This window comes from Tupaia chinensis, unplaced genomic scaffold (genome assembly GCF_000334495.1).
Source record: "Tupaia chinensis unplaced genomic scaffold, TupChi_1.0 Scaffold000296_1, whole genome shotgun sequence".
NCBI classification, from domain to species: Eukaryota; Metazoa; Chordata; class Mammalia; order Scandentia; family Tupaiidae; genus Tupaia; species Tupaia belangeri.
Genome location: NW_006159784.1, coordinates 1217359 through 1241513, shown reverse-complemented (window position 1 = coordinate 1241513; position 24155 = coordinate 1217359). Strand labels below are relative to the sequence as shown.

The 24155-nt window shown below is 35.3% G+C and overlaps 1 protein-coding gene across 1 annotated transcript in view; it reads left to right on the top strand.

Moving 5' to 3' along the window:
* ACTR3 (actin related protein 3) overlaps window positions 1-10330 on the top strand; it is a 54788-nt gene extending 44458 nt beyond the window's left edge. Inside the window, exons 8-10 of the mRNA XM_027772768.1 lie at window positions 4488-4580; window positions 4787-4912; window positions 10211-10330. Of these exons, the coding sequence (XP_027628569.1) occupies window positions 4488-4580; window positions 4787-4912; window positions 10211-10315 (324 nt within the window). The 3' untranslated portion in view covers window positions 10316-10330. The remainder of the gene's footprint in view (window positions 1-4487; window positions 4581-4786; window positions 4913-10210) is intronic.
* The last annotated feature ends 13825 nt before the right edge of the window (window positions 10331-24155 follow it).

Here is a 24155-nt window from a genome sequence, read left to right as displayed (position 1 = left end):
CAGAACACCCCCATAGGAAAAAACCCTTAAAAAAAAAAAAAAAAGGTAGGGAAAAGATTGAGTGTTAATTTTGTGTTTGTGTGTGTGTTACTGTTTTAGGGAAGTGCTAAAGACTAGGGCTAACAAAAGATGATGTATAATATTTACAAGTTCTACATTAACAAGTTGATAAATAAATAATACTTTAATGAATATTATAGAATATATTTTCTGTCTGATTGTTAATATTCTCTGTTCAGATTTTGGGGAATTAAATCTCTTTTTTATAGTTAAACCAGATGATAAATTCTCAGATGAGAGGATCACTCTGGAATCAAGAATTACCTTTTGAAAACTGAAGGCTCTGTTGAGATTTCTTAGTCTAAAGTCAAGAATGATTATCCAAGATCATAAGTATAATTATGGGTGATAAATTTTCAAGAGTCCAATTCTGTTCATTCCACTTAATCAGAACTGATATGACTACACATGAGCTTGCCTTTAAATGTAATGTAAAGCCAGCAGAGTTTAGCTTTATTGTCCTGTTATACCTCATAATTCAATGTGGGCCACCCCTGACCTAGAACACATATCATAGTTTATAGGTTGGGCTCTCAAGCTCAGTATAAGCTACAGTTTTAAAGCCATTATTTAATCTCTTCTGAGTTTCTTATATATCCTCCTCAGCATGCTTCAGAATTGACTGCTAATTTATTTTAGTAATAAAAGCCAGCTGAATCTTTGTTTAGTGGTTTTTATTTTATCTAAATAAAAAGATTTTGTGGGGCTAGCAGGTGGCATGATGGTTAAAGGTGTTTGACTCTCACATGACTGATCACAGTTCAAATCCTGGGCCTGTCTAGGCAGCTTGCTTCCTCTTTCTCTCTCTCTCTCTGTCTCTCTGGTCAAATTTAAAAAATAGTAATAATAGTAATAAATTTAAATAGGGTAATTCTAAAAAAAAGGTTTTGTATTATGTGTTCACTTCAGTAAAATGAAATCTCTTTACATTTATGTCCAGCCTCAAATTTAAAACTAAGTTTTAAGAAGTGGGAGAATTGGGACCAGCAGTTAGCGTAATGGCTATGTCACTGGACTCCCACGTAGTCGACTGCGGTTCGAGTCCCAGACCCAGTGGCTTAAACTCACGCCGGGCGCGTGTGCGTGCGTGGTCAAGATCCCAAGAAGAGAATGGAGGAGAAGGGATTGCTGCGTGGCCGTCCCCTCTGGGGGGGGGGGTGATTTCTCCCCCCGGGGGGGGGGGGTGATTTCTCGCTTTCTATCTCTCTGTCTCTGTCTGTCTGGCGAGTATACGCACCCTATAGCAAAAACCTCTCCAGAAAAAGAAAAAAAAGATAAGTGGGAAAATTGACAGATACTTTATAAGTACTAGTCCAGTGAAAGAATCAGTTTAATAAAAGAAGAATTTTGTTTTGCCCATAAGGACACCTCTAAGCAAAGTAGACAGTATTTTAAAATTTAATAAAGTACACTTATTTTTGACTAATTTGAGCTGGATTTTGACTTTTGGCAAAGGTGTGTGTAGTGTTCCTCTCAACCCTCTTTTTTCTTCCCCCCTGTGGTGGGTAAAAAGAGAAGAGAGGGGACTGAGGAACACATGTCCCTGGACCTCCATGTGGCTTCCCCTGCCATGTCCCAGCCTGGGGGCAGACCCTCGGTGTGGTGAGGAGGTGGCTTGGCGTTGGAGTGCTGGGGTCTCTGGAGAGACGTGACTTTTTTCTTCCTTGACATTTTATTTTTAAGCTAGGAGAAATCCCTTGATAATTTCCTTTTCAGTTATAACAAGAAATATATGACCATTTGCATAGATTTTTGAAAAGTTTTAATAAAGCAAGATCTTTGTTTTAGAATATAAATTTAATTCTCTGATCTATTATTTAAACATAAATGATCAGGAGGAAGGGAAGTTTTCTTTAATATTTTTCTATGTATAAGATATCTTCTTTGTATATAGTAATATCCATTAAGTTAAGTTTAACAAAAATAATTATTTTAACTCTCATTTCCATTTACTAGTAATTTTAATTGTCAGATACCTTTTATCTCAAATTTACTGTAAGTGTTATGTTTCTGCAAAGTATGCTGTATAACACCCATGTACCTATCATTTCAAATAAACAATTTACATTAATATTTTAAAATTTATTATATTGAGATTTTTGTTTTGTTTTGGCTAAAGGATACGTGTGCTCATCAAAGAGTCAGAGAAGAGAGAATGCCTCCTTTAGGGAATGGGCATGTATGCCCACGTGCCTGGCCTTTATTTCAAGCTGTCAGGTCTGGGACTCTTAACAGTGTGGTCTACTATGAGGGATATCTGGCTTTCTTAACCACCAAGCCATGGAGCTGGCCTCATGTTTATTTATTTATTTTGAGGAAATAAAATACTTTTCCTAGACTCTTACCTTTCTTTTTTATCCTTTTTCTCTCCTCCTGGGGGAGGGGGGAAACTAGCATGAATTTGATATTCAGTCTGTGTTTTTACATATACATGTGTACAAAAACGTATTTTTAAAAGTTGACATATATGAATCATAAAAGTTTTTTTTTTATGGTTTTACAATAGGGTATGTGTAGTCACTGGAAATAAAGAGATAGAGAAGGGCAAGTGAGAAATCACCCATGGAGGATAGCCACGCCACAATCCTTTATCCTCCATTCTCCTCTCAGGATTTCAGGCAAGCAAGCACAGGCCCCTGGCATGATTTTCAAGCCACTAAGTACGGGGCTTGCGTACCACACCCCCTTCTGGCCCTAATCATTCAAGTTAAAAAGGAAAAATAAATTCAAGGTTTTTTTAAGATTTTTCTCTTTTTAATGAGTTTTGATTTTGATATTGGAAATAGTTAATCTTGAATATGGTATGTCATCATATCAATATACTTACAGTTTATCCATGTTATTCAAATGTAGATGTTTCATAAAAGTTGCCAGGTATGCTGAATTAGTGAATACTGAATTAATTGCTACTAGGGGAAAAACAGAGTTAGTTAGATTCCTCTGAGGCTCTACTCACATTTGTGTCATTTTATCAGTGCATAACCTTGTTTAACGTGTGTCTCTGTAAAGATACTGTATTTAGTTTAATATTCATTCGTTAACATTGAACTAATAGCCAGTAGTACGGTAACTCATGTCTAAACAAAGTTATTTATTTTGCATTTTCTCCATAAGACACATCATAGCCTTTTTGTGCTTAGGAACCTTAAACATTTAAGTACTATATTTGAGGGACATTTCAAATGTCCAACAATTATAGTATCAACAAAAATATGAATTAAAATTACCAACAAAAATATGAAAACTGTGGCACTAAATAGTCTGTGAAAAGGACACTTAATTACAATATGAAGGCTGAAACAGGAACACAGTGTCACCTTATTTAATATCAAGTGGGAATGTGTGCATTGGTAGACTGGAATTTCCACTGCTATATACAAACACATGTCCATAAATTACCATGAAAATGCTGTGTGTATTGATTTGGGAGTTACAAATAACATTTTAGTAAGTAAACAAATGTGCTAATATGAAATCAGAATAAACTACATCGTTTATTTATTTTATCTTTCATCACTGGACCTACAGGTATTTAGCTCTTATAAATAAGATTGTGGTGAATATGCTTTTATGTAATATAGGTGGTCCTTATTTAATGATTTATTGACTGAGTTTCATTTCTATATATCTTGTGGTATGTCTTGGTGCCATAGAGTATGTATTTGTCAATAGATACCATGCAATACTAATAAATAATATAACTCTATTATATAAAAAGCATACATTAGATAAGCACCAGAAAGCAACAAGACAAATGACAACACAATTGAAATTCAGTGTAGGGTTTTTTTTTTTTTAATTTTATTTTACATTTTACTATGGGTGCACAAAAAGTATAAATTTATAAATGAAATATATAGTCTTGGATGTTTGGGAACACCGTGTAGTGAATATTGACCTATTGTGGGAATGAGACAAAAAAAGAAAAAGATTCCCTGAGACTCACATAGACTAAAAAAGGAGATTATTTCAGCTGGAGAACTGATTGTAAAGGATGAGCATTCATTAAACAGGTAGGTTAAGTGAGGAGCAGCTGTAGGACATATGTTTGGGAGTTTCTTTTGGGTATAAGTATATGCATGTGAGTTCTTATGAAATATTACCAAATTTTTCTCAAGAGAGGTTATGTCAGTTTGTATTTTATTAGCAGTATACAAGAGTTCTCATTTACTAGGATTTGCTAGCTTATAATATATTTATGTGTTTGTTAATTCTTCTGATACTTAAGAAATTATATGTATCATTTAAAAAATTTTCTTCTGAAATCTGATTTCAGGGTGTTTAATTTTAATCTACTAGAGGTTAGAATTTATAGTTCCTAAATGTTCTTTTGTTTTTGAACTGAAAATTTAGTTCATTTACTTTTTAATGATACATTAAAGTCAGTAGTAATCTGATTTTTATCATATATACACATTATTTTTCAGTTTGCTAATCCAGACTTTACACAACCTATCTCAGAAGTTGTAGATGAAGTAATTCAGAATTGTCCTATTGATGTCAGACGTCCTCTTTATAAGGTCAGTATTTACAGTAAAATTACTATTCAAGATTATTGAATACTTTTCAAAAAACATACTTATTTTCTGACTGTTGTTAAATAGTAAACACTCCTCATAAAAAGGAAGTAATAGAAGTTCAGTACTGTTTATTATGTCTAATTTTTTTTTTCTTTTGAAATGAAAGTCTTTTTTTCTTTTCTTTTTTTTCCCCTCTAACAATATAGAATATTGTCCTCTCTGGGGGTTCAACCATGTTCAGGGACTTTGGACGTCGTTTGCAAAGAGATTTGAAAAGAACCGTAGATGCCAGGCTGAAATTAAGTGAAGAACTGAGTGGTGGCAGATTGAAGGTTGGTTTTCTCAACTGATGGGAAAGTTTAGGGTGCCTTGATTATAGTGGTGATGAGAAATGTTTTGCCAACATTTGTGTTTATTTTTTAAAAATTAGAGGAACTTTTCAGGTATTCTAATGTAAAATGGTTAATGATTCATGTCCATGTATTCTGGATCATTTTAATCTTTTAGGATATTGTCTTCATGTCCAGATAATGTTCTTGGTTATAACTATGGGGGTTTTTTTGTTTGTTTGTTTGCTTGTTTTCTGTCATTTTCAAAACTTATATAGTAGATTGCATTGCATACTCCAGCAATAGAATTCTCAAAATTTTAAATACCACTGTAGCAGAACAACAAAATAGTTGAGAGAGTTGAGATGTTGAGTAGTCAAGCCAACTTTCACAAACTGATTCTAGCTCCCACATTGCACAGCCTCATAGTGTGTGGGCAGATTTATAGATGAGTAAAATAACCTTTCTGTTACAAATCTCAACCTTTGGGTTTGATGGTCAAGAAATCAAAATTAATTTTAAATTCTAAATGTCTTCCCTTTATGAGACATACTTTCAGTAATTGTTTTTAATCCTTGTTAAATATTGAAGCAAAACATTGATTCAGAGGATATGTTGCTCAGTAAAATAATACATTTTATCCTACTTGGACAATTACTAAAAATGAGGGCTCCATCTGAGACTACCACAGTCATTTCAAAATTATTTAAAAGTAAAATACAGTATTCTAGGATTTACTTTGTTCAGAAATGACATGACAGCTATTTTTAGCACCAAACTTTGATTACCTTAAATAAGTCTATCCTTTGGAGTTTAAATAAAAATTTTGTTTTGGGTGTAAGTTAAGATATTATTGAACTCTGTCATCATAATGGCATGGCTTCACACTTCAAGTATGCTCATATAATAGAGTTCTGAAATGTTGACTTTGTTTTCACACCATCTTGCCATCTAGCCAATCCATGTATCATGTCTGTCTGTTCATCCATCCATCTACCATCCACCTATTTACTCATCCACTTGCCCACATACCTATCTGCCTACCAGTTTATCTTAAAATGTTGATGAGTTTAAAAGGTAGTTTTAGGAGCCAGCAGGTGGCTTGGTGGTAAGGTACTGGACTCCTTTATAACCAACTGTGGTTTGACCCCAGACCCAGTGGCTTGAAAATCATACCAGGTGTGTGTATGTTTGTGTCCAGGATCCTAGGAGAAGGGAAGAGAAAAAATTGTGGTATGGCCATTCCTCCTGGGGGGTGACTTTTCCCTCTCCCTCATGCTGTGTGTGTGTGTCCCTCTCTCTAGCAAATGCATATGCCCTATGTCAAAAAACAAACAAAAAAGTATATTTTTAAATTCTCAGTATTGGAAATCATACTAATCACATGGATTATGTGAACATAGTGCATGTTGTTTTACAGTTATTATTAGGGCACTTAAAAGGTTGAACTGAAATGATTCTTAATGGTCTGGATTATGGTTATATTAAAGAGTTGGTTAGGTTTTTTTTTTCCCTTTGGTATAGGATACATGCACTTATCAGAGACTGGGAGGGAAGGAGGGAGGGAGGGAGGGAGGGGCCAGAATGATCCATGTGGTGATAGAATAGAGTCAGCAAGCAAGAAAGGAAGCTGCCAGGTTTGGGACCTAACCGTGATCAGCCATGTGGGAGTCCAGTGCCTTAACCAGTTTACCACCTGCTAGCTCCATTTGCTTAGTTTTTAATGATTCATTACAAATAAATGAAATCAGAAAAGCAATTCTGTATTTTTTTAATACAGTATTTCAATAATAAAGTACAATGTCTGACATTTTTAAGATTCTTGTACATTTGTAAATAAAATATGAGGAATTTTCGTGCCAATGATGTCAGTACTATACTAACATATCTAAAGACGTAGGAAAACTAAATACTGGCAGACTCTGCCTTCTTTACTTTTATTTTACCTGATAGTAGCTTTTATAGATCTTTAATACATATCTTTATATATCCTTATCTATCTATATAGATATGTATAGATAGCTCTAGTCTTTTAATCAAATTTTTAGTGACAAATAGCTTTTCAAAAATGTAAACCATGGTCCAGCAGGTAATGTAGTAGTTAAGTACTGGACTCCCACATGGCCAGCTGTGGTTTGAGTCCCAGACCTGTTGGTTTAAAAACCATGCTGGGCGTATGTGAGTGTGTTTCTGAAAAGTCTCAGGAGAATGGAGAACTGTGAGATGGCCCTCCAGGGGGCTGATTTCTCACTTTATCTCTGTGTCTCTGGCGAGCATACGCCCTCTATGGCAAAAACCTTAACAAAAGTGTACGTCATATCTTTTTATGAGATGTTAAGTTTTAGACTTTTTATTTTCAAATAATGTCATACACAAAATAGTTGCACAATCTAGTAAGAAGAAATTCCTATATACTATTTACTTAGATGCCCCCAGTGTGAACATCTTACTTTTGCTTTATCATTCTGCTTTTAAAAATTTGTTTATATGTACACATGCACATGCATAGCCCTCTACACATGCAAAATGTTTTTTTTCTGAATTTTTTGAGAATTCCAAATATAATGACTCATTACTTCTAAATATTTTATTTGTATTTCCTAAAAACAAGGGCCTTATTTTAAATCAGGAAATTAACCTAGATATAGTGTTATTATCTAGCTATAGACATGATTTATATTTCACCACTTGTTTCACTCATACCCTTTATATCCAAAGGAAAGCAAAATGCACCTTTTTTTTTTTTTCTGGTCTAGAATTTTCCATGTTTCATTTAATTGTTCTACCCTGTCACTATGGAGTAATTACTTAGTGTTCCTTGTCTTACATGACCTTAACAATTTTGAGTAGTACAGACCATTTATTTTGTGTGGTATTTCTCAATTTGGATTTGCCTGATATTTCCAAACATGATTTAAGTTCAGATTTTGTACTTGTGGCTATAATGTGTGCCACAGAAGTAATATTGTATATTTTCACCACATTGTATTGTAAACACTTGATATGATTTGTCCCCTGTGCTGTCTTTGATCACTTAAAGTTGTATCTGCCAGTTTTCTCCACTGTAAGCTTATTTTTGTTCCTTAGATATTTTTTAATAGTCTTATGGAAGACCATTTCAGACTTTGTGACTTTCTTGTTTCTCATCAAACTTTCAGCCGCAGGTTTTAGTATCCTTTTAATTCTTTCCTAAAATAGTAATTATTGGGTAGCTACAAAATGATGCTTTACAAATTGTCATTTCTTTTGTGGTTTTTGGTCTTTAGGAAAGAATTTTTCCCTCTCCGTCATTCATTCATTCATTCAGTAATATCTGTAGTACTCCTGATCTGTCTTACTTATGGGCTGTATCATTAATATTGTGATATTATAATGTCATTAGTTTAAATTTTAAAGTTTTTTTTGTTTGTTTGTTTTGTTTTTGCCATAGGGGCACATGTGCTCACTGGAGAGACAGAGAGAGAAAGACAGAAAGCAAGTAATCATCCCCATAGCAGGGATGACCACAACATAATTCTTCTCTATTCTCTTGGGATTTTGGACACACATGTACATGCTGGGTCTGATACTTGAAGCATAGTCGAATGTCACTAATTTTTTTAGTGTTAACTTACATAGTTTGTGAGAGAGAGATAGGTACTCCCAACAGGGTCTTATTGAGCAAGAGAGGCATCTCTAGTGGGCTCTTAGGGCCAGGATTCACTCTTGGCCTCAACCAGCCTGGATCAGGACATATGCCTATTGTATACAAGGAGGCCTCAATATGTGAACCTGAAAACTTCCCAGATGTATCACAGTGTTACCACTGTGTCACCATCTGTCATCTATTTTGACAGTCAAATTATCTTAGATGTAGGCAGTGGAATTCATTCATGTGGTTCTTCTTAGGGTACAGTCCCATTATTCTTGGCACACTTTCTCACATCGTGGCACAGCAAGATGTTTCAGACCAATATGTTGTACTTTCTTTTCATGCCTTGAAATCAGCCCTTTTTTCTTTTCTTTCTTTGCTTTTTACTTTACTTTTTCTCATGTTTAAGACACTTCCCTTATAGTGGAAAATGTTGTTAAGAAACCCAGTTTTGGACACTAGGGTATGCTCATTTTTACTGGAGTATCAATCACTGTGTCTAGGCCTTCTAGATCTAGGAGTTTGTGTGTGTATTCCATCTATATCTAGTTCTTTATATAAGAGAAAAGCTGTGAATTTATACTGATGCCTCCAGTTTCAGAATACCAGAGGATTCGTGCTGTCTTTTTACATTTCCACATTTGAAATGCCCTTCTCTGACAGCGAGACATTTGGCTATTGTTATCCACAGTCAATCCTGGGATATATGTTTGTAATAGTTTCAGAATTGTTATCCAAACCACTGTGAAAACTAGATACCCGCTAACTACAGTTCACTGTCTGTTTAGTTTTTATCTTCATGATAGTCAAAATATTGCATAAGTTACTTGTGTTAGTCCCTTCCTCACTTCAGTGTAGTTATGTTTTTGAGCAGTTATTTAATTTTATTAATTATTATTATTTTTTAATTTGCTCTAGGGCACATGTACTTACCAGAGAGAAAGGGGAATTGAGAAAGTAAACCACTATGTCTGGGGACTTGAATTATGGTTGGCCATGTGTGAGTCCAGCACTTTAACCACCACACTACTTTCTGGCCCAGTGTAGATTTTTTTTTTTTTAATGTGATTGGTTTGGAGCCAGGTGATAGCACGTTAAGGTCTTGGACTTCCACATGGCTGCTGTGATTTGATTCTCGGACCTGGTAGCTTAAAATCACACTGGACATGCGTGAATGCGTACCCAGAATCCCAAGAGGAAAATGGAAGAGCCATCCTCCCAGGGGTGATTTCTCACTTTCTCTCTCACTGTCTCTCAACATTTCTATCCAGCAAGCGCACACACCCTATGGCAAAACCTTAAAAAAAAAGGGGGTGATCAGTTTAATTCATTTCTGCTGAACTGTTGCCTCATTGAGATCCCCTTCTTTTAAGATTTTATTTACTTATTATTGATTATGTGAAACATTGACATGGATCTAAAAATCAGAACTGTATTAAAGTGTACGCTCATTGTTATTTCCCCTCCATCTATTTTGGCCTGTTTCCTATACTATCTCTTCCACAATGGTCCTCATCCCTTCCCTACATAACCCATCTCAGTTGCTTCTGAATTAAAAAGTATCATTTGAATTTAGTGTGACTATTATTTTTATGTATGTACATCAAGTCAAATGATGCAGAATTTATTTTATTTTATTACTGAAATGATCTTGCTATGTCTTTTTTTAGCCAAAACCTATTGATGTACAGGTCATTACACACCACATGCAACGATATGCAGTTTGGTTTGGGGGATCGATGCTGGCTTCCACGGTGAGTGTGATAAAGCTTTGAGAGTTTTTATTGTTCTTAAATAGAGGAAATCCATCAACATTATGGAAGAACAAAGCAAGTTTCTTTAAATTGTATCAAAATATAACATAGGAAACGTTTAAGATCGTGTACATGCATATATAGCACTAGAAGTCATTTGAATTTAATGTTCATTTTTTAAAGTATATTAAACATTAGAGTGAACATTTCATACTATGTAAGTTTATTTGTAGGCAAGGTTCTTTTAAATCTGTGGTAATGTAGTTATTAGAAAGTCATTGTTTTTTCTGTGCAAATGTTTTAAAACATTAAGGTAAAAGTTATGTTGTATTGCATAGAAAGTGTGCTGTTTGAAACCGAGTAAATAAACCCATCCCAGGAACCTCTTCCCCCAAATCAAAATGTCTTTAAAGAAAGCTCTCTTAAGAGATATTCTGCTATCATCAGCCTTGTAAATTTTGATGCTTTGTCCTGGTAATACATGGCATATTAAAATGAAGAAGCTTTTATTTGAATTGTTGAATAACTAGCTATACAACTATGAATTTAAAAATAAGAGGTAAAAGTTATTTTATTTCTTAATTTTAGTTTACTTTAGTTGTTCAATAAAGTGTAGTTGAGTCTAACTTTGTCCTTCAAGAAGTAAGATAGACCTTGAGTGAAGAAGGTGAATGACGTAGATGATGCTTATGGCATGACTTGTAGTAGTTTGTTTATACCTTGGGCCAGTGCTGCTGCTTTAGATTATTGGCTCAGTGCAGAATGTGGGAAAGCCTCAGCAGTATAAATGGGACATTTGGTAACCAGCAATTAGCTATGTTGCTGGATTCTCACATAGTCGACCGCAGTTCGAGTCCCGGACCCAGTGGCTTAAATCTCACACCGGGCATGTGTGCGTGCATGCCCAAGATCCAGAGAGGAAAATGGAGGAGCAAGGATTGCGGCGTGACCATCGCCCCTGGGGGGTGATTTCTCGCTTTCTCTCTCTATGTCTCTCTCTGTCTGTCTGGCGAGGGCATGCGCCCTATAGCAAAAAACCTCTCAAAAAAAAAAAAAAGGGGGGACATTTGACAATTAACCTTTTCTGCCTCAAAATTTCAAAGTCCTAGGTGGAACCAGGTATAGGAGAAGGAGATCAGGTATGAAGACATGAGTTAAATAATCTTTTTCAGAGTTGATACTTAACTTATGGTTGCCAAAATTTCTAAGTTTTGTTCAAGTAACATGGATGGAGTAATACACATTTTAGATTTAGTGTCTATTTTAAAGCAAGTCCTTTAAAGCATACTGAAAGTTGGTAGATATTTACCTTCATAAAAATACGTGTTTTTTTTTTTTTTTTTTTTTTTTGGAGAGATTTTTTTTTTTTCTTGCTATAGGGCGTGTACGCTTGCCAGACAGACAGAGACATAGAAACAGAAAGTGAGAAATCACTCCCCATCCAGTGTTTGGAGTCATGTCGTAAAATTGACTTCATAACTATTAGGGTTAGGGAGGTGGGGAAGAGATAATCTTTCTGATTACTTGTTTTGTCTGGATGGCTGGTTTTGGGGTTTTAAACCTGACTTGAAATAGTAAGACCAAACATGATTGATTTAACAGGAATATTTTAATAAGTGTATCAACATACAGATGTAGAAGAGAGCCAAAATGATTAAGTGTTTTTCTTTAGATTGAATATTTGAATCTTAAGTGTAACAAAAAGAAGTGGGTTTTATTTCTTTCTGTGCCCTGATATTTTGTATATTAATGAATTATCCAAGATTTGATGGGATTTATCAGTGTGTAGATAGCTCTATAATGCTTGAATTGTACACATCTTAAGTGTGCAGTGCAAGAGCTTGTTTATATTTCATACTTTTTATACTTTGAGGAAAAAAAAGTCAAAGAAAAACTAGTACTTGAGGAAAAAATAGTGATCAAGTAAAGGATAAATTCAAAAATGGCCTCATGAGACTTGGCATATATGTTTATGGGATTCCAGTTATTACAAATTGCTTCCAACAACCACCCACCACCCCCCAAATGGTTTTCTTTGCAAGTGCTTTTGGAACTAAGAAGCTAGTATCTTGGATTAACTGAATGCCTGCTAGTGCTTTCTGATTACTTGCATTCTGTTTCTTGCTTTAAAAGAAAAGTAAAGACAAGACTGTTGGACCAGTATTGCAGTTCTGTAGTGTCATTTCTTATTTAAAAACGAAACAAAACAAAACAATAATTTGATTACCAAAATGGGTATATTTAAAGCCTAACATCATTCTAATAAAGGCACAAATTTCTTTTTAATACTTGTTTTTAGCTCTTTAATCTCTTTCTAAGTTAAGTAATAAATCTATTTTCTTCAAACCTCTGCAATAGTTCTTTAAAAATCACAGCAGTTGGATAGCAAGCTGACTTTTTTATGTGCTCTATACAAATAATTGTGAAAATTTAATATGTTGAGTGCTTTCATTTTGATAACTGGATCTCCATTTGATATTTGTATAACTCATTTGCAGTCCAAAAATTTTTTTTAGTGCCAGTCCCTGACGTATGGAAAGTCCATTTTCTTTGCATTTTAAGGTTTCTGGATCATGAAGAAAAAGTGATGAAAATAAATTAAAACTGAATTACCTTTTCTAATGTTTTTTTTTCTTTTTTTCTTTTTTTAAAGTAATGCAACTACTTTGTGTTTATGTATTTGGTATGATTTCTGATTCTGTTGAAATAGTGGGAGTCATTGAGTTCTCCATAATGTGTCTGGTAGACCTTTGTTAATTTAAAATATTTACCTGTTATTTATACAAGGCTAAAATGGGAAATGTCTAATAGGCTTTTTAGAACTTAAGTAGCAATGTCAGTGAACACTTGAACTTCTTTCTTCATAAAAGCAGTGCATAGGATATCTGAAAGTTAATACATACTTCTCTCTGAAAGTTAAAGAAAGTTAAAAGTGTTTCACTATAAATACGGAATTGGGGAGCAAACTTTAGTTATTCAGAGTGAATCTGGATGTTTAAAGATTTATTAATTACATGAATTTCAATTTATTGAGTATGGAAGTAAAGGACAGTGATAGCATCATCAGTATCAAAGATTGTGTTTTTTTTGTTTGGTTTTTGATACAGGGCATGTGTACTCACTATTGGGGGAGAGAAAGAGATGGACAGAGAAAGAAAGTGAGAACTCACCCCCCCTGGAGGCATGGCCCGCCACAATCCCTTCTCTTCCATTCTCCTCCCAGGATTTTGGGCACACATGCATACATGCCAGCATGATTTTCAAGCCACTAGTTCTGGGACTTGAACTATGAAGTCAGCCATGTGGGATTCAGCCACCTTAACCTCCATACCATCTGCTGCCCCTCAAAGATTGCTTTTTATACTTGAAAAGTCTTTCTTGAATATTGTGGGAGAAAAAAAAAAAAAGACAGTGAAATAATACCAAAGAACAGGGAGTGGAAATGAGTTTCTTTCTCACCCTAGCCTGTCTCATTTTCTCATCATTACACACACTGTGTCTTGCATAAACTTGTAATTTGCCATGGAGAGAAAAATAAACTTAATTTCCTTATTTTACACAATTAAGACTTACTGTATGTACTATTTTGTGCTTTCTATTTTCAAAGATCTCCTTATATAGAACTACATTGACAAGCATGAAAGATTACATCCTCCTGGCCCAATAAAGTATTGCTAGCATTGTTATAAATATGTCTTTTCCATCTTAGGTAGTCTGGTTAATGAATAAGCCCAGAAGACTTGTTTACAAAGCCATTTGATTGCAATCTCAGGTGTAATTATGCAAAGATGTTTGTAATTGTTTAATATTAAAATATGAAAGTCCAAAACTTTCACACTTATTTGGAGAAAACCAAGATCCCCCTTTCTTCCTTTATAGTTCTCTAATACCCCTTTTGCTCTTGTTTTTGGAGAAGTGAACTATAATAATATAGAAGCAAATCCTCTTTTATTTTTATCTTTCTTGTGATTATATACCTTTTCTTTACCTTATAGCAACTTGAAGTTGTAGATTTGATGTAGTGAACTAAAATCTGTAACAACATTAATTCATTGTTAAGTGGCATGAGCCTGTCACATGGAAAAGCATCAAATTGAGGCCAGGATTGGAGTTTTTATTCTGATTCTACTAATTGATAGAGCTCATTTAACTTTGTGTTTTGCTAAAACATGGAAGATGTACACATGTAATCTTGGACAGATTCTTTGAACTCTCTGGGCCTTAAGATCTGGAGAGTTCAAGGAATTTGAGGTATAAGTATTTTTGTGAATTGTAAGAATTTTTGTGAATTGTAAGAATATAACAACTTTTGTGAATTATAAGAATATAACAATATTTTCTTTTGATTCGTCTGTATTAGTAAAGAAACTGTCTATTTTTTCCTTTTTTTTTAATAGGCAAGGCTTTGATCAATTGAGAAATGTTTATTTTTAAAGAATTATTTCACTTTATCATCATCATATTATTTTTAATTTGCTACTAGGCATGTAGCCCACCAGAGAGAGAGACAGAGAAAGAAAGTGAGAAAGTCGCAGTTCTGGGACTCGGACTACAGTTGGCCTTGTGGGAGTCCAGCATGTTAATCACCATGCTACCTGCTGGACTACATTTGGGCATTATTAGTGGATAGAAGTAAAACAGATTTTTTTAAAGTGTGTACCCTCACTAAAGAGAGACTGAAGGAACATGAAAGATCACCCCCTAAGGGGTTGACCATGCCACTTTCCCTTCTCCATTCTCCTCTAGGCATTTTTGGATGTGCACACATGCCCAGCATATTTTTCAAGCCATCACGTCTGGTCTTGAACTGCACAGTCTGCCATGTGGGATCTTGCTGCCTTCACCACCACACCACCAGCTTGCTCTAAGAAAGATGAGTTTTATGTAATTTGATCTCTGTTTTTAAAAAAGTAAGCAAATTTCCACCCTGTAACTCTTAAGCATTAATACACAGCACATACTACAAGTAACCACTCTCTTGATCTGCCGTATTTTTTTTCTTTGAGATTTTTTCAGAGAGACAGAAAGCAAGAAATCATCCCCTAGGGATGATGGCCACACTGTTATCACTTCTCCATTCTTCCCTCAGGATCTTGGGCATTCACGCTGCACCCCATGTTGAGTTTCAAGCTGTCAGGTCCAGGACTCAAACTGCGGTCAGCCATGTGCAAGTCCAGCAATGTAAACATTACTCCATCTACTGATCCCAGATCTGTCAGCTTTTTTGTTAAGAGAAGATAAGATGGTCATTTGTCTGCTCCCCAGTACAGTCTTTCCTTCTGTCCGTTTTTCTTCCTGTCTTTCTTCCTGTCTGTCGGTTTTTGTTTCTTTTGAGATTTTTGCTCTCAGGCACATGTGCTTGCAGGAGAGACAGAAAGGAAGAAATCATCTCCTGGAGCAGTGGAGGGGGCGGGTGGCGGTGGATGCACCACAATTCCTTCTCCTCCTTTTTCCTCTTGGGATTTTGGACATGCATATACAAGCTCCCAGTGTGAGTTTCAAGCTGCTGGGTCCAGGACTCGAACTGCCGTTGGCCACATGGAAGTAGAGTGTCTCAACCGCTACACCACCTGCTGGTCCTCCCCAGTACAGTTTTTTTTGTTTGGTTTTCAGGCTGCTTAAACTGATTGAAATAACTGCTCTTGCAGATATTTATAAAAATATCTTTAGAAATATGAAGTATAAGAGTATTAGACCATTATGTTCTTTAGTCTTAATTAATAGAGAAGTTCTAGAGAATATATAAATAGATTCTTTATAAATAGAAACTTTTTTCTTTGAAATAATCCTAAAGATGGTACCAGAGTAATTGTAAAATGATTGAGGAAATTATTTGTATTTACAGAAGCCTTTTTGTACTGTTGTAGAGAATGCTGTTACTCATTTTGTGCTGGGCTAATAAGTAATAAAGTGTAGTGTTTTCCTACTTTTTTTTTTTTTACCAGCCCAACTTTGACTCCTGTGATTCTCTACTCCTTTGTCTTTTGTAGTTCCCAAATACTAGCCATGTATACCTTGTATGTGGAATCTTCAAGAAGTTAATGGAAAATGCTTGTAAACAGTTATGCATAAATTTCAAAGATTTTACACCAAAATAAATTTGTATTTAATTCCATTTTCCCATGAACTTTTTGAAGTCCTCTTATATAGCCCACTGAAGTCCTCTTTAGCTGTTACCACTCACATTGCTGACTCAGATCATTAGGTACTGAATAATACATTAGCTAGAATATGTGCAAACTGAAATATATGCATACTTTGGGAGTGAAATATTTTTCCCACTCAGATTGGAATCCTGTGTCTTAGAATGTACTTCGGTGTAAAAACACTTAGTATATACAGCTGTTCAGGAACAGAACTGTTACCGAAAAGTTTGTGGAACTTTCATGACAAATCCTGAAAGTAAATACTTTGTGTTTTGTATTAGATCTATATTACATCTGAGTTGAACTTTAGCAGAATTTGTAAATCTATTGGACATCTGGGAGTCTCTTTAGACTTCGGTGAAAAATAATTCCTGCTACTTATATTGGTAAATCCTCAGTACTGTATAAATGTTCATCCTTCTTCCACACTATTTATTTTCCAGTGTACCAGAACTTAAAATTTGCCTTGATATAGGTGGAATCCTTACAAAAATATTGTGTAGTTGTCTTAGGTACTCTCCATGCTATAACTCAGTTTAATTGATGTATTTGGTACTGGGAGCCAAGTTAAAATTTGAGTACGGATCATAGTAATGTTACTCCAGCGGGCACAGGAGCAGGAAAAAAGAAACAAAGATAGAAATAAATGATTTAGGAAAAAAGGCAGCTGGAAAAACAAGAAACCTGAAAGAATGACAATTAGAAGAAAGGTATTGTTCTGTTTGTTTTCATTTAGCAAATGATTATTCTTTATTTTCCCAGTGTTTCATTATTAAGATGTTAAATCAAAATAAGAGTTTCACTTTTTCAAACACTAAGGCACTCTTAAAACACTGAGAAATATTTTGCCTAGATGTGATTTGAGAGAGATCTTACCTACGGTAGCATTTCTCTTTGTACTAATAGTAGCAATAGTGGTTACTTAGAGGGAGAAACTCAGCTAGGTTTGTTCAAAGTTACACAATGTGGCTATGATTTTAAATCAATGCTTTATGTGCTTCTGAAATGTTTTGTTTTTGTTTTTGTTTTTTAAGTTTTACTACAGGATTAGAGTACTCAATAGAGAGCGAGAGAGGAGGAAAGTAAGAAATAACCCCCTTGGGAGGGAAGGCCATTTCATACACCCTTTTCACTTCATTCTCCTCTTGGGGTCTTGGGCATGCATTCACATCTGCCTGGCATGACTTCCAAGCTGCTAGGTCCAAGACTCAAACCATGCACTTGGCTCTGTGGGATCCAGCACTTTAACTTCCATGCCACTTGCTGCCCTTCTTCTGAAATTCTTAATGTTGAATATTATACCCAAAACAGATAAAGTAATTAATTCTACATTAGAATTCTTAGCCTTATTTTTTATTTCAGGGCCTTATATATTGCCTAGCATGTTGGAGTATTTTGTAGATATATTTAATAGATAAGTGAATGGATAACGTCTTTTTTTAAAAAGAATTATTTAATTGTATTTATTCATTCATTTATTTTTAATTTGACCAGATAGAGACACACACAGAGAGAGAGGGAAACTTAGAAAGCAAGCCACAAGGTTCAGTACTTGAACTATGGTCAGCCATGTGGGAGTGCCCAGCACCTTCACTATGCCACCTCCGGGCCTAAGATAAAATCTTTTCATATTGAAATTATTGAAGTTAAAATTTTGGATTATGTGAATATACTACATTTTTTCTATTCCACTAGTTTTTGCCTTAAAAATTAAAAGGGATTATGGGGCCAGTAGGTGATATGGTGTTTAAGGTGCTGAATTCTCACTTGGCCAACTGTGGTTCAAGTCCTGAACCCAGCAGCTTGACAATCAACACCAGGTGTCTGTGTGTGCATACCCAAAATCTCGAGAGGAGAATGGAGTAGAAGGAATTGTAGCATGGTTATCCCTCTAGGGTGTAAGTTCTCACTTTGTCTCTTTCTTGTCTTTCTCTGGTGAGTGAATGTACCCTATGGGGGGGAAAAAGTGACTCTACATAAAATAGTAGGTGATGATTAAGTGGTCATATCTTTTCTAGTCTTAAATAGTTTTGTCTTGGTCTTCAGTTATTTTTAAATCTCCACAGTATAAGTGATTGTATTCTCTAAATCAGTATTATACAGGGATAATTGTAATGCCATGAAGTGTTTTGTAATATTCAGCATTGTCAGTAGAAACTATTAATTTTTAGTTCTGGCTTTTAATGATCAATTTCGATTTTTTGTTATCCAGATCTCCTTTAAAACAATTAAGACAATTTAATTTAAAATTACTTTTTATTTTGATAAATAAGATTCATTGGCACAATCGACTGTTAATTTTATCTTGGAGCTTCATTTAAAAGTTGGTAAATTAGGGACCAGCAGTTGGTGTAATGGCTATGTTGCTGGACTCATATAGTCTACCACGGTTCGATTGCTGGACCCAGTGGCTTAAACTCACACCGGGTGTGTGTGCGTGTGTGCCCAAGATCCCAAGAAGAGAATGGAGGAGAAGGGAGTGCAGCATGGCCACCCCCCAGGGGGTAATTTCTCACTTTCTGTCTCTCTGTCTCTCTCTGTCTTTCTGGTGAGCGCATGAGCCCTATAGCAAAAAACTCTAAAAATAAATTAAAAAAAAAAAGTTGGTAAAATTGGAAACACATTCTTTGTCTTCCTGGGACTACATGATATTTTTTCCAAATAAATTCTTAAGACTCCACTGTTCAGAGAGTTGTATAAAAGGAAAATCTGAGACTTGGTTTTGGGGCCATGATGCATAGCTTGGTCTGTCATGTAAGTTCATTCGCAAGATGAATAAAGCAATTACAGGGTAGTTTCTACTGGAATAGATTGATTCCTCTTACCTAGTACCTTGATAGATGATGATCCTGATAGATGGCAAGTAGGTATGGGAGATACTGTAGATGTGGAAGATGCAAAACGAAAAGTAACTGGGGAGAGGTTGAGCATATCATGTTTGTTAAGCAAGTTTAAAGAGTGGGGATAAAGTTGGATATCTGCCATTCTCAAACATTGGCTGAAAATCTTTAAAAACTCATACAGTTGACATCAGCATCATGTAATTTTCAGTTCAATTCACATTTTACAGGTGAGAGAACACACTGAGATATTGAAGTGACTCATTAAAGGCCATTTAATTAGTAACAGAATAGGACATTTTGGTAATGATTCTTACGTTTTATTTATACTGAATAGCATATGATTTATTAAGACTTTTTTTTGTAATTGATTTGGCAGGTTTCCTTAGCCTTTGATTCATGTTATTGGGAGAGCTGATAGCAACAGTATTGTGCCATATGTTCCTAGAGGGAGGTAGGGAAGTATCTTACAACCAGTCATCCTTGGTGCTGTAGTTACTAGGCTACAGTGCTGAGCTAATAGTGGGAGCCTAAAACTCAGCACGTCTAGATTGGGATTGGACTTTCTGAGGCAACGATCTCTTTTTTATTTATTTTTTCTTTTTTTTTTTTTGAGAGGTTTTTGCTATAGGGCGCATGCGCTCACCAGACAGACAGAGAGAGACATAGAGACAGAAAGCGAGAAATCATCCCCCAGGGGGGATGGCCACGCCACAATCCCTTCTCCTCCATTCTCCTCTCGGGATCTTGCGCACACATGCACATGTGCCCAGCGTGAGTTCTAAGCCACCGGGTCAGGGACGCGAACCACGGTCGACTACATGGGAATCCAGCGACATAGCCATTACGCTAACTGCTGATTCCCCTGAGGTAATGATCTCTTAAAAAGAAAAAAAGGACATTCTATAGAGAGAGTAGCCATGGGACCCTATACTGCCAGATCTAGGCCCAAGGGGGCATTTTTAGCTTTTTTATAATTTGGCCAGACTTTTTCCAAATTGGTGCTAAATTTGTGTCCTTCAATTTTGATCTCATAAATGCCAAAAGTTCAATTTGACAGTGACATAACTGGGTCTTTTGTGAATTAGAATGTGTCTCATCTGGCTTTAAAGACTGGGAAAGCATTTTTAGGCCACAATCCAAAGAAGTTTGTGATGATGGTAATGAAATACAATGCTTGGTATATAGTAAATGCTCAAATACTGGTTGAATAAAGCATCTGGATCAAAATGTCTTACGGAAATAGTTGGTATTTCTGATGCTTTCACTGTTTTGATCTTGTAATTAAAAGGAATATAATACAGTCAAGGTGATGTCTAGTTTTAAAATAGTTTAGATAGGGCCAGCCCTGTTGCACAGTGGTTAAAGTCAGATATCACATGATTGACTGACTCATCTGGACTCCAGTAGTTTGAAAAACATACTGGATGAATTCATGTCGAAATTTCTGATAGGAAGGAGGAATGGAGAAAAAATTGTTGCATGACCATGTCCCATTGGGGAGTACTTTCTCTTCTCTCTCTCTGATGAGCACACATGTCCTTTATTTAAAAACAAAAAAAAGTAACTGGGACCAGCAGATGGCATGCATAATGGTTATGTTGCTGGACTTCCATGTAGTGGACCATGGTTTGAGTTCTGGCAGCTTCAAACTCATGCCGGGCATATATGTGTGCCCAGAATCCTGAGAGGAGAATGGAAGAGAAGGGATTGCAGTGTGGCAGCTGCCCCGCCCTCCCCCCGACCCCCCATGGGGGTGATTTCTCATTTCCTGTCTCTGTCCCTCTCTATCTCTGGTTAGCACATGCGCCCCATAGTAAAAACCTCTGTCTAAGAAAATAGTCACATATTTGATACATATTAAGATTCACATCCATTTATATGAGGAATCTTCAAAAAGTTCACAGAAAATATGTATCATGAAAAAACTACATCTATTTTAAATTTTTTGGCACTAAAGTAAACTAGTACTTTAATTCTTGTTTTCCACAAATTTTCTGAAGTTCCTGTGAAGCTGTCTTAACTCATCCCTTTCAAGATGGCTCATTTAAAAAAAAAAAAATAGCCCTTATACCTAATATATCCATTTTTGGATAACTTCAAGAAGAATCTAATAGCCCATGTTCTTACTACTTAAATTGTATTTGGATTTACCAGCTAGTGATATATCTCAAAAGAAATGTTATTTGATCTGAACAGTACTATCTTTTCCTAGTTTTTACATTTATGATTTGGAAAATTGCAACTCTATAGAGATTATCCCTCAGGATTTTAGAAGCATGAATGAAATGATGTTAAGTACTTTTTTTTTTCCCCTCAAGGAAAAGAAAATAAGTCAATTAGAAGATGTTTCATTTAATCATTGGGATTTCAGTATTCTTAAAATTGAAGTAGCTACTTGCATTTAACCTATTTCACAAAGAGGAGAAATGACTTCAAAGATACTTTGCAAGAGATGGGTAGAATGGCAGTGGTGGTTTTGGGGCTTAATCCTTCAATCCATCCACTAGATGTCTCACTTCTCTCTTCCATACATGAGTATATGAAGGACTTAAAAAGCTCATGAAAATGCATATTCTGAAAAAAACTATATGTAGATTTCAAGATTTTTTTCTGCAATAGAATAAACTCATGCTTTCCATTTTTCCAAGAATTTTTTAAGTCTTTGTATTTCAGTCAAGTTTGTTGTAATACAAAACAAGATCTGTATTATGGAAACAACATTCCTTTTTCTCATTTAAAGGATGCTGTTTTCAGCAATGTATCAATGACTTCAGTAAAAATGAAAATGTCCTTTAGGCATTTTTGACAGTAATTAACAGTGGGATTTATAAGCAGCATCAATTTGGAATATTCTGTATGGTAAATGTTCTTCAAAGCCCTCGGGATATATAACAATAAAACAGACATGATTTTTTTCATCTTGGAACTTTAAAAAGATATTCACAGCAAAATGTAAAAATCAGAACCAAAATTGTTAAATGTTTGCATTAAGAAAAACAAAGAGTGAGCTAGGGCATTGAGTAATATTCTAAGATTTTTTTCTTCCATAAAGTTTTTTTTTTTTTCTTCAGTACTTGCTAGTGTTCTCTAAGGGTAAATTTTGTAAAGTGTCTCCAACTGAACATAACAAAGTTAATTGCAAAGTCAATTAAAATGTAAGATGGAATTTCTTCCCTTAATGCCAAATTACATGGACATGATAATTGCCTTTAATTCATCATGAAGATTTGAAACATTCATAAATTAGGCCCCACATGCTTCCCTCAATAGCATACACACCATAAACAAAGATTTCTTCTCAGAAATGAAAGTTCAGAAACTACTTATTAGCATATTTGCAACATGTGAACCATAACTACATGGGTGTTATTTTTACATGGATCAAACCAAATCCTAGCATGGATTAGTTTAACCAGTTGCTTTTACTGTTTTAGAATAGAGCTAAACATTAGTGCCCTAATGCTGGGATATTCTTTTAAAGTGAGCTTTAACATGGGAGAATACTGTAGTTTTGGTCTTGTGATCCAAAATGTATTTACTCAAGATATACCCTCCTATATATTCTAATAATTTAAATCATTTAGCTGTTTTCCACAGAAAAAATAACCTTTTCTGATCAAAGTCATAAAGCTATATTGAGTATTAAGAGCTAGCTTGGAATTTATGGTGTTCTGAGCCCCAGACATTTTGTATTCTGTGTCTCTAACAGTCTTGGCTGGATCATTTTCATTTTTTAAGTAACTCCAGTCTGGGATTATTATAAACTCAAAATGAGGAACACTAGCAGAAAAGAATGGTTAAAGTTCCTTAAGAAAGTTGTTGAGGGCCATTTTAGCCCAAGAGCAAGCAAAGAAATGAGCTAAGATTATACTACATCAAAAAAGCAACCATCTTTCTGTCCTCTATGTGTTGTTATATTTTCCCAGTGTCCTTATAAGACCTACAAAATAGCCTCAAAATAACAGAAGCCTAAAGCTCATGCTTAAAGAATCATGCTTATTCAAGACTGCTTTGAGATTGGAGGATGGCACTTTAGATTGAGATAAAAGCTGCCTGGGGTAATTTAAATGAAAAATACCTTGAAAAGTGGAATAATTCGATATTGTTTTGGTAATACAAAAGTACTTTAGTTGCCTTTAGTTACTTTAGAATGAGGAAGCTTTCCCTCTGCATCTCAAATTATGCCAAGTAGAATGCCTGCTCTGAAGTGTTCTAGATCCTGGATCCCCCCTGTGACCTAGTAATTAAGGGAACTGCGCCCCACATGTCTGTTCCTGGTGTGAGTCCCAGCCTGGCAGCTTTGAAAATGCCAGGTGCCTATGCAGGCACATACAATTCCTGAAAGGATGGAGAAGCGACTGTGATGTGACCACACACCTCTGGAGGGTACTTGGGTACTTTCTTCTCCCTCTCTCTTGCGGTCTGTTGTTAGTGAGTGCATGTGCCCTCTGGCAAATTAAAAAACAAAAAAATGTCCGAGACCCCTCATTCTAAGTAGCAGCTGTAGTAATGCATGTGTGCAACTGCTCCTGGCCTCAAAATGGGGTTCTACACAATGAATTAGAAGGTAGTGTATGCCTTTGAAACATGTATCTTATGTGTAGTCCCTATGATAAAGGCCACTTCTACCAGACATGGTCAAGCACTTGGCAAGGAAACCTTTTTAAAAGATAGTTTCATGTAGTAATCTAAATTTAGTTTTTATTTATACAATTTGGTGCAGAACAGAACTGCTTTACCAGATGAGAAGTTTGGATGGATGTTTGTCAAATACCGGTACGTTTACCCTGGAATTATGAAATGCATAGAGAGATTTTAGTTTCATGCCTTTCAGTCTTTTGAACAACAGCCTTTTGTGCTGTGTGTTCTCTA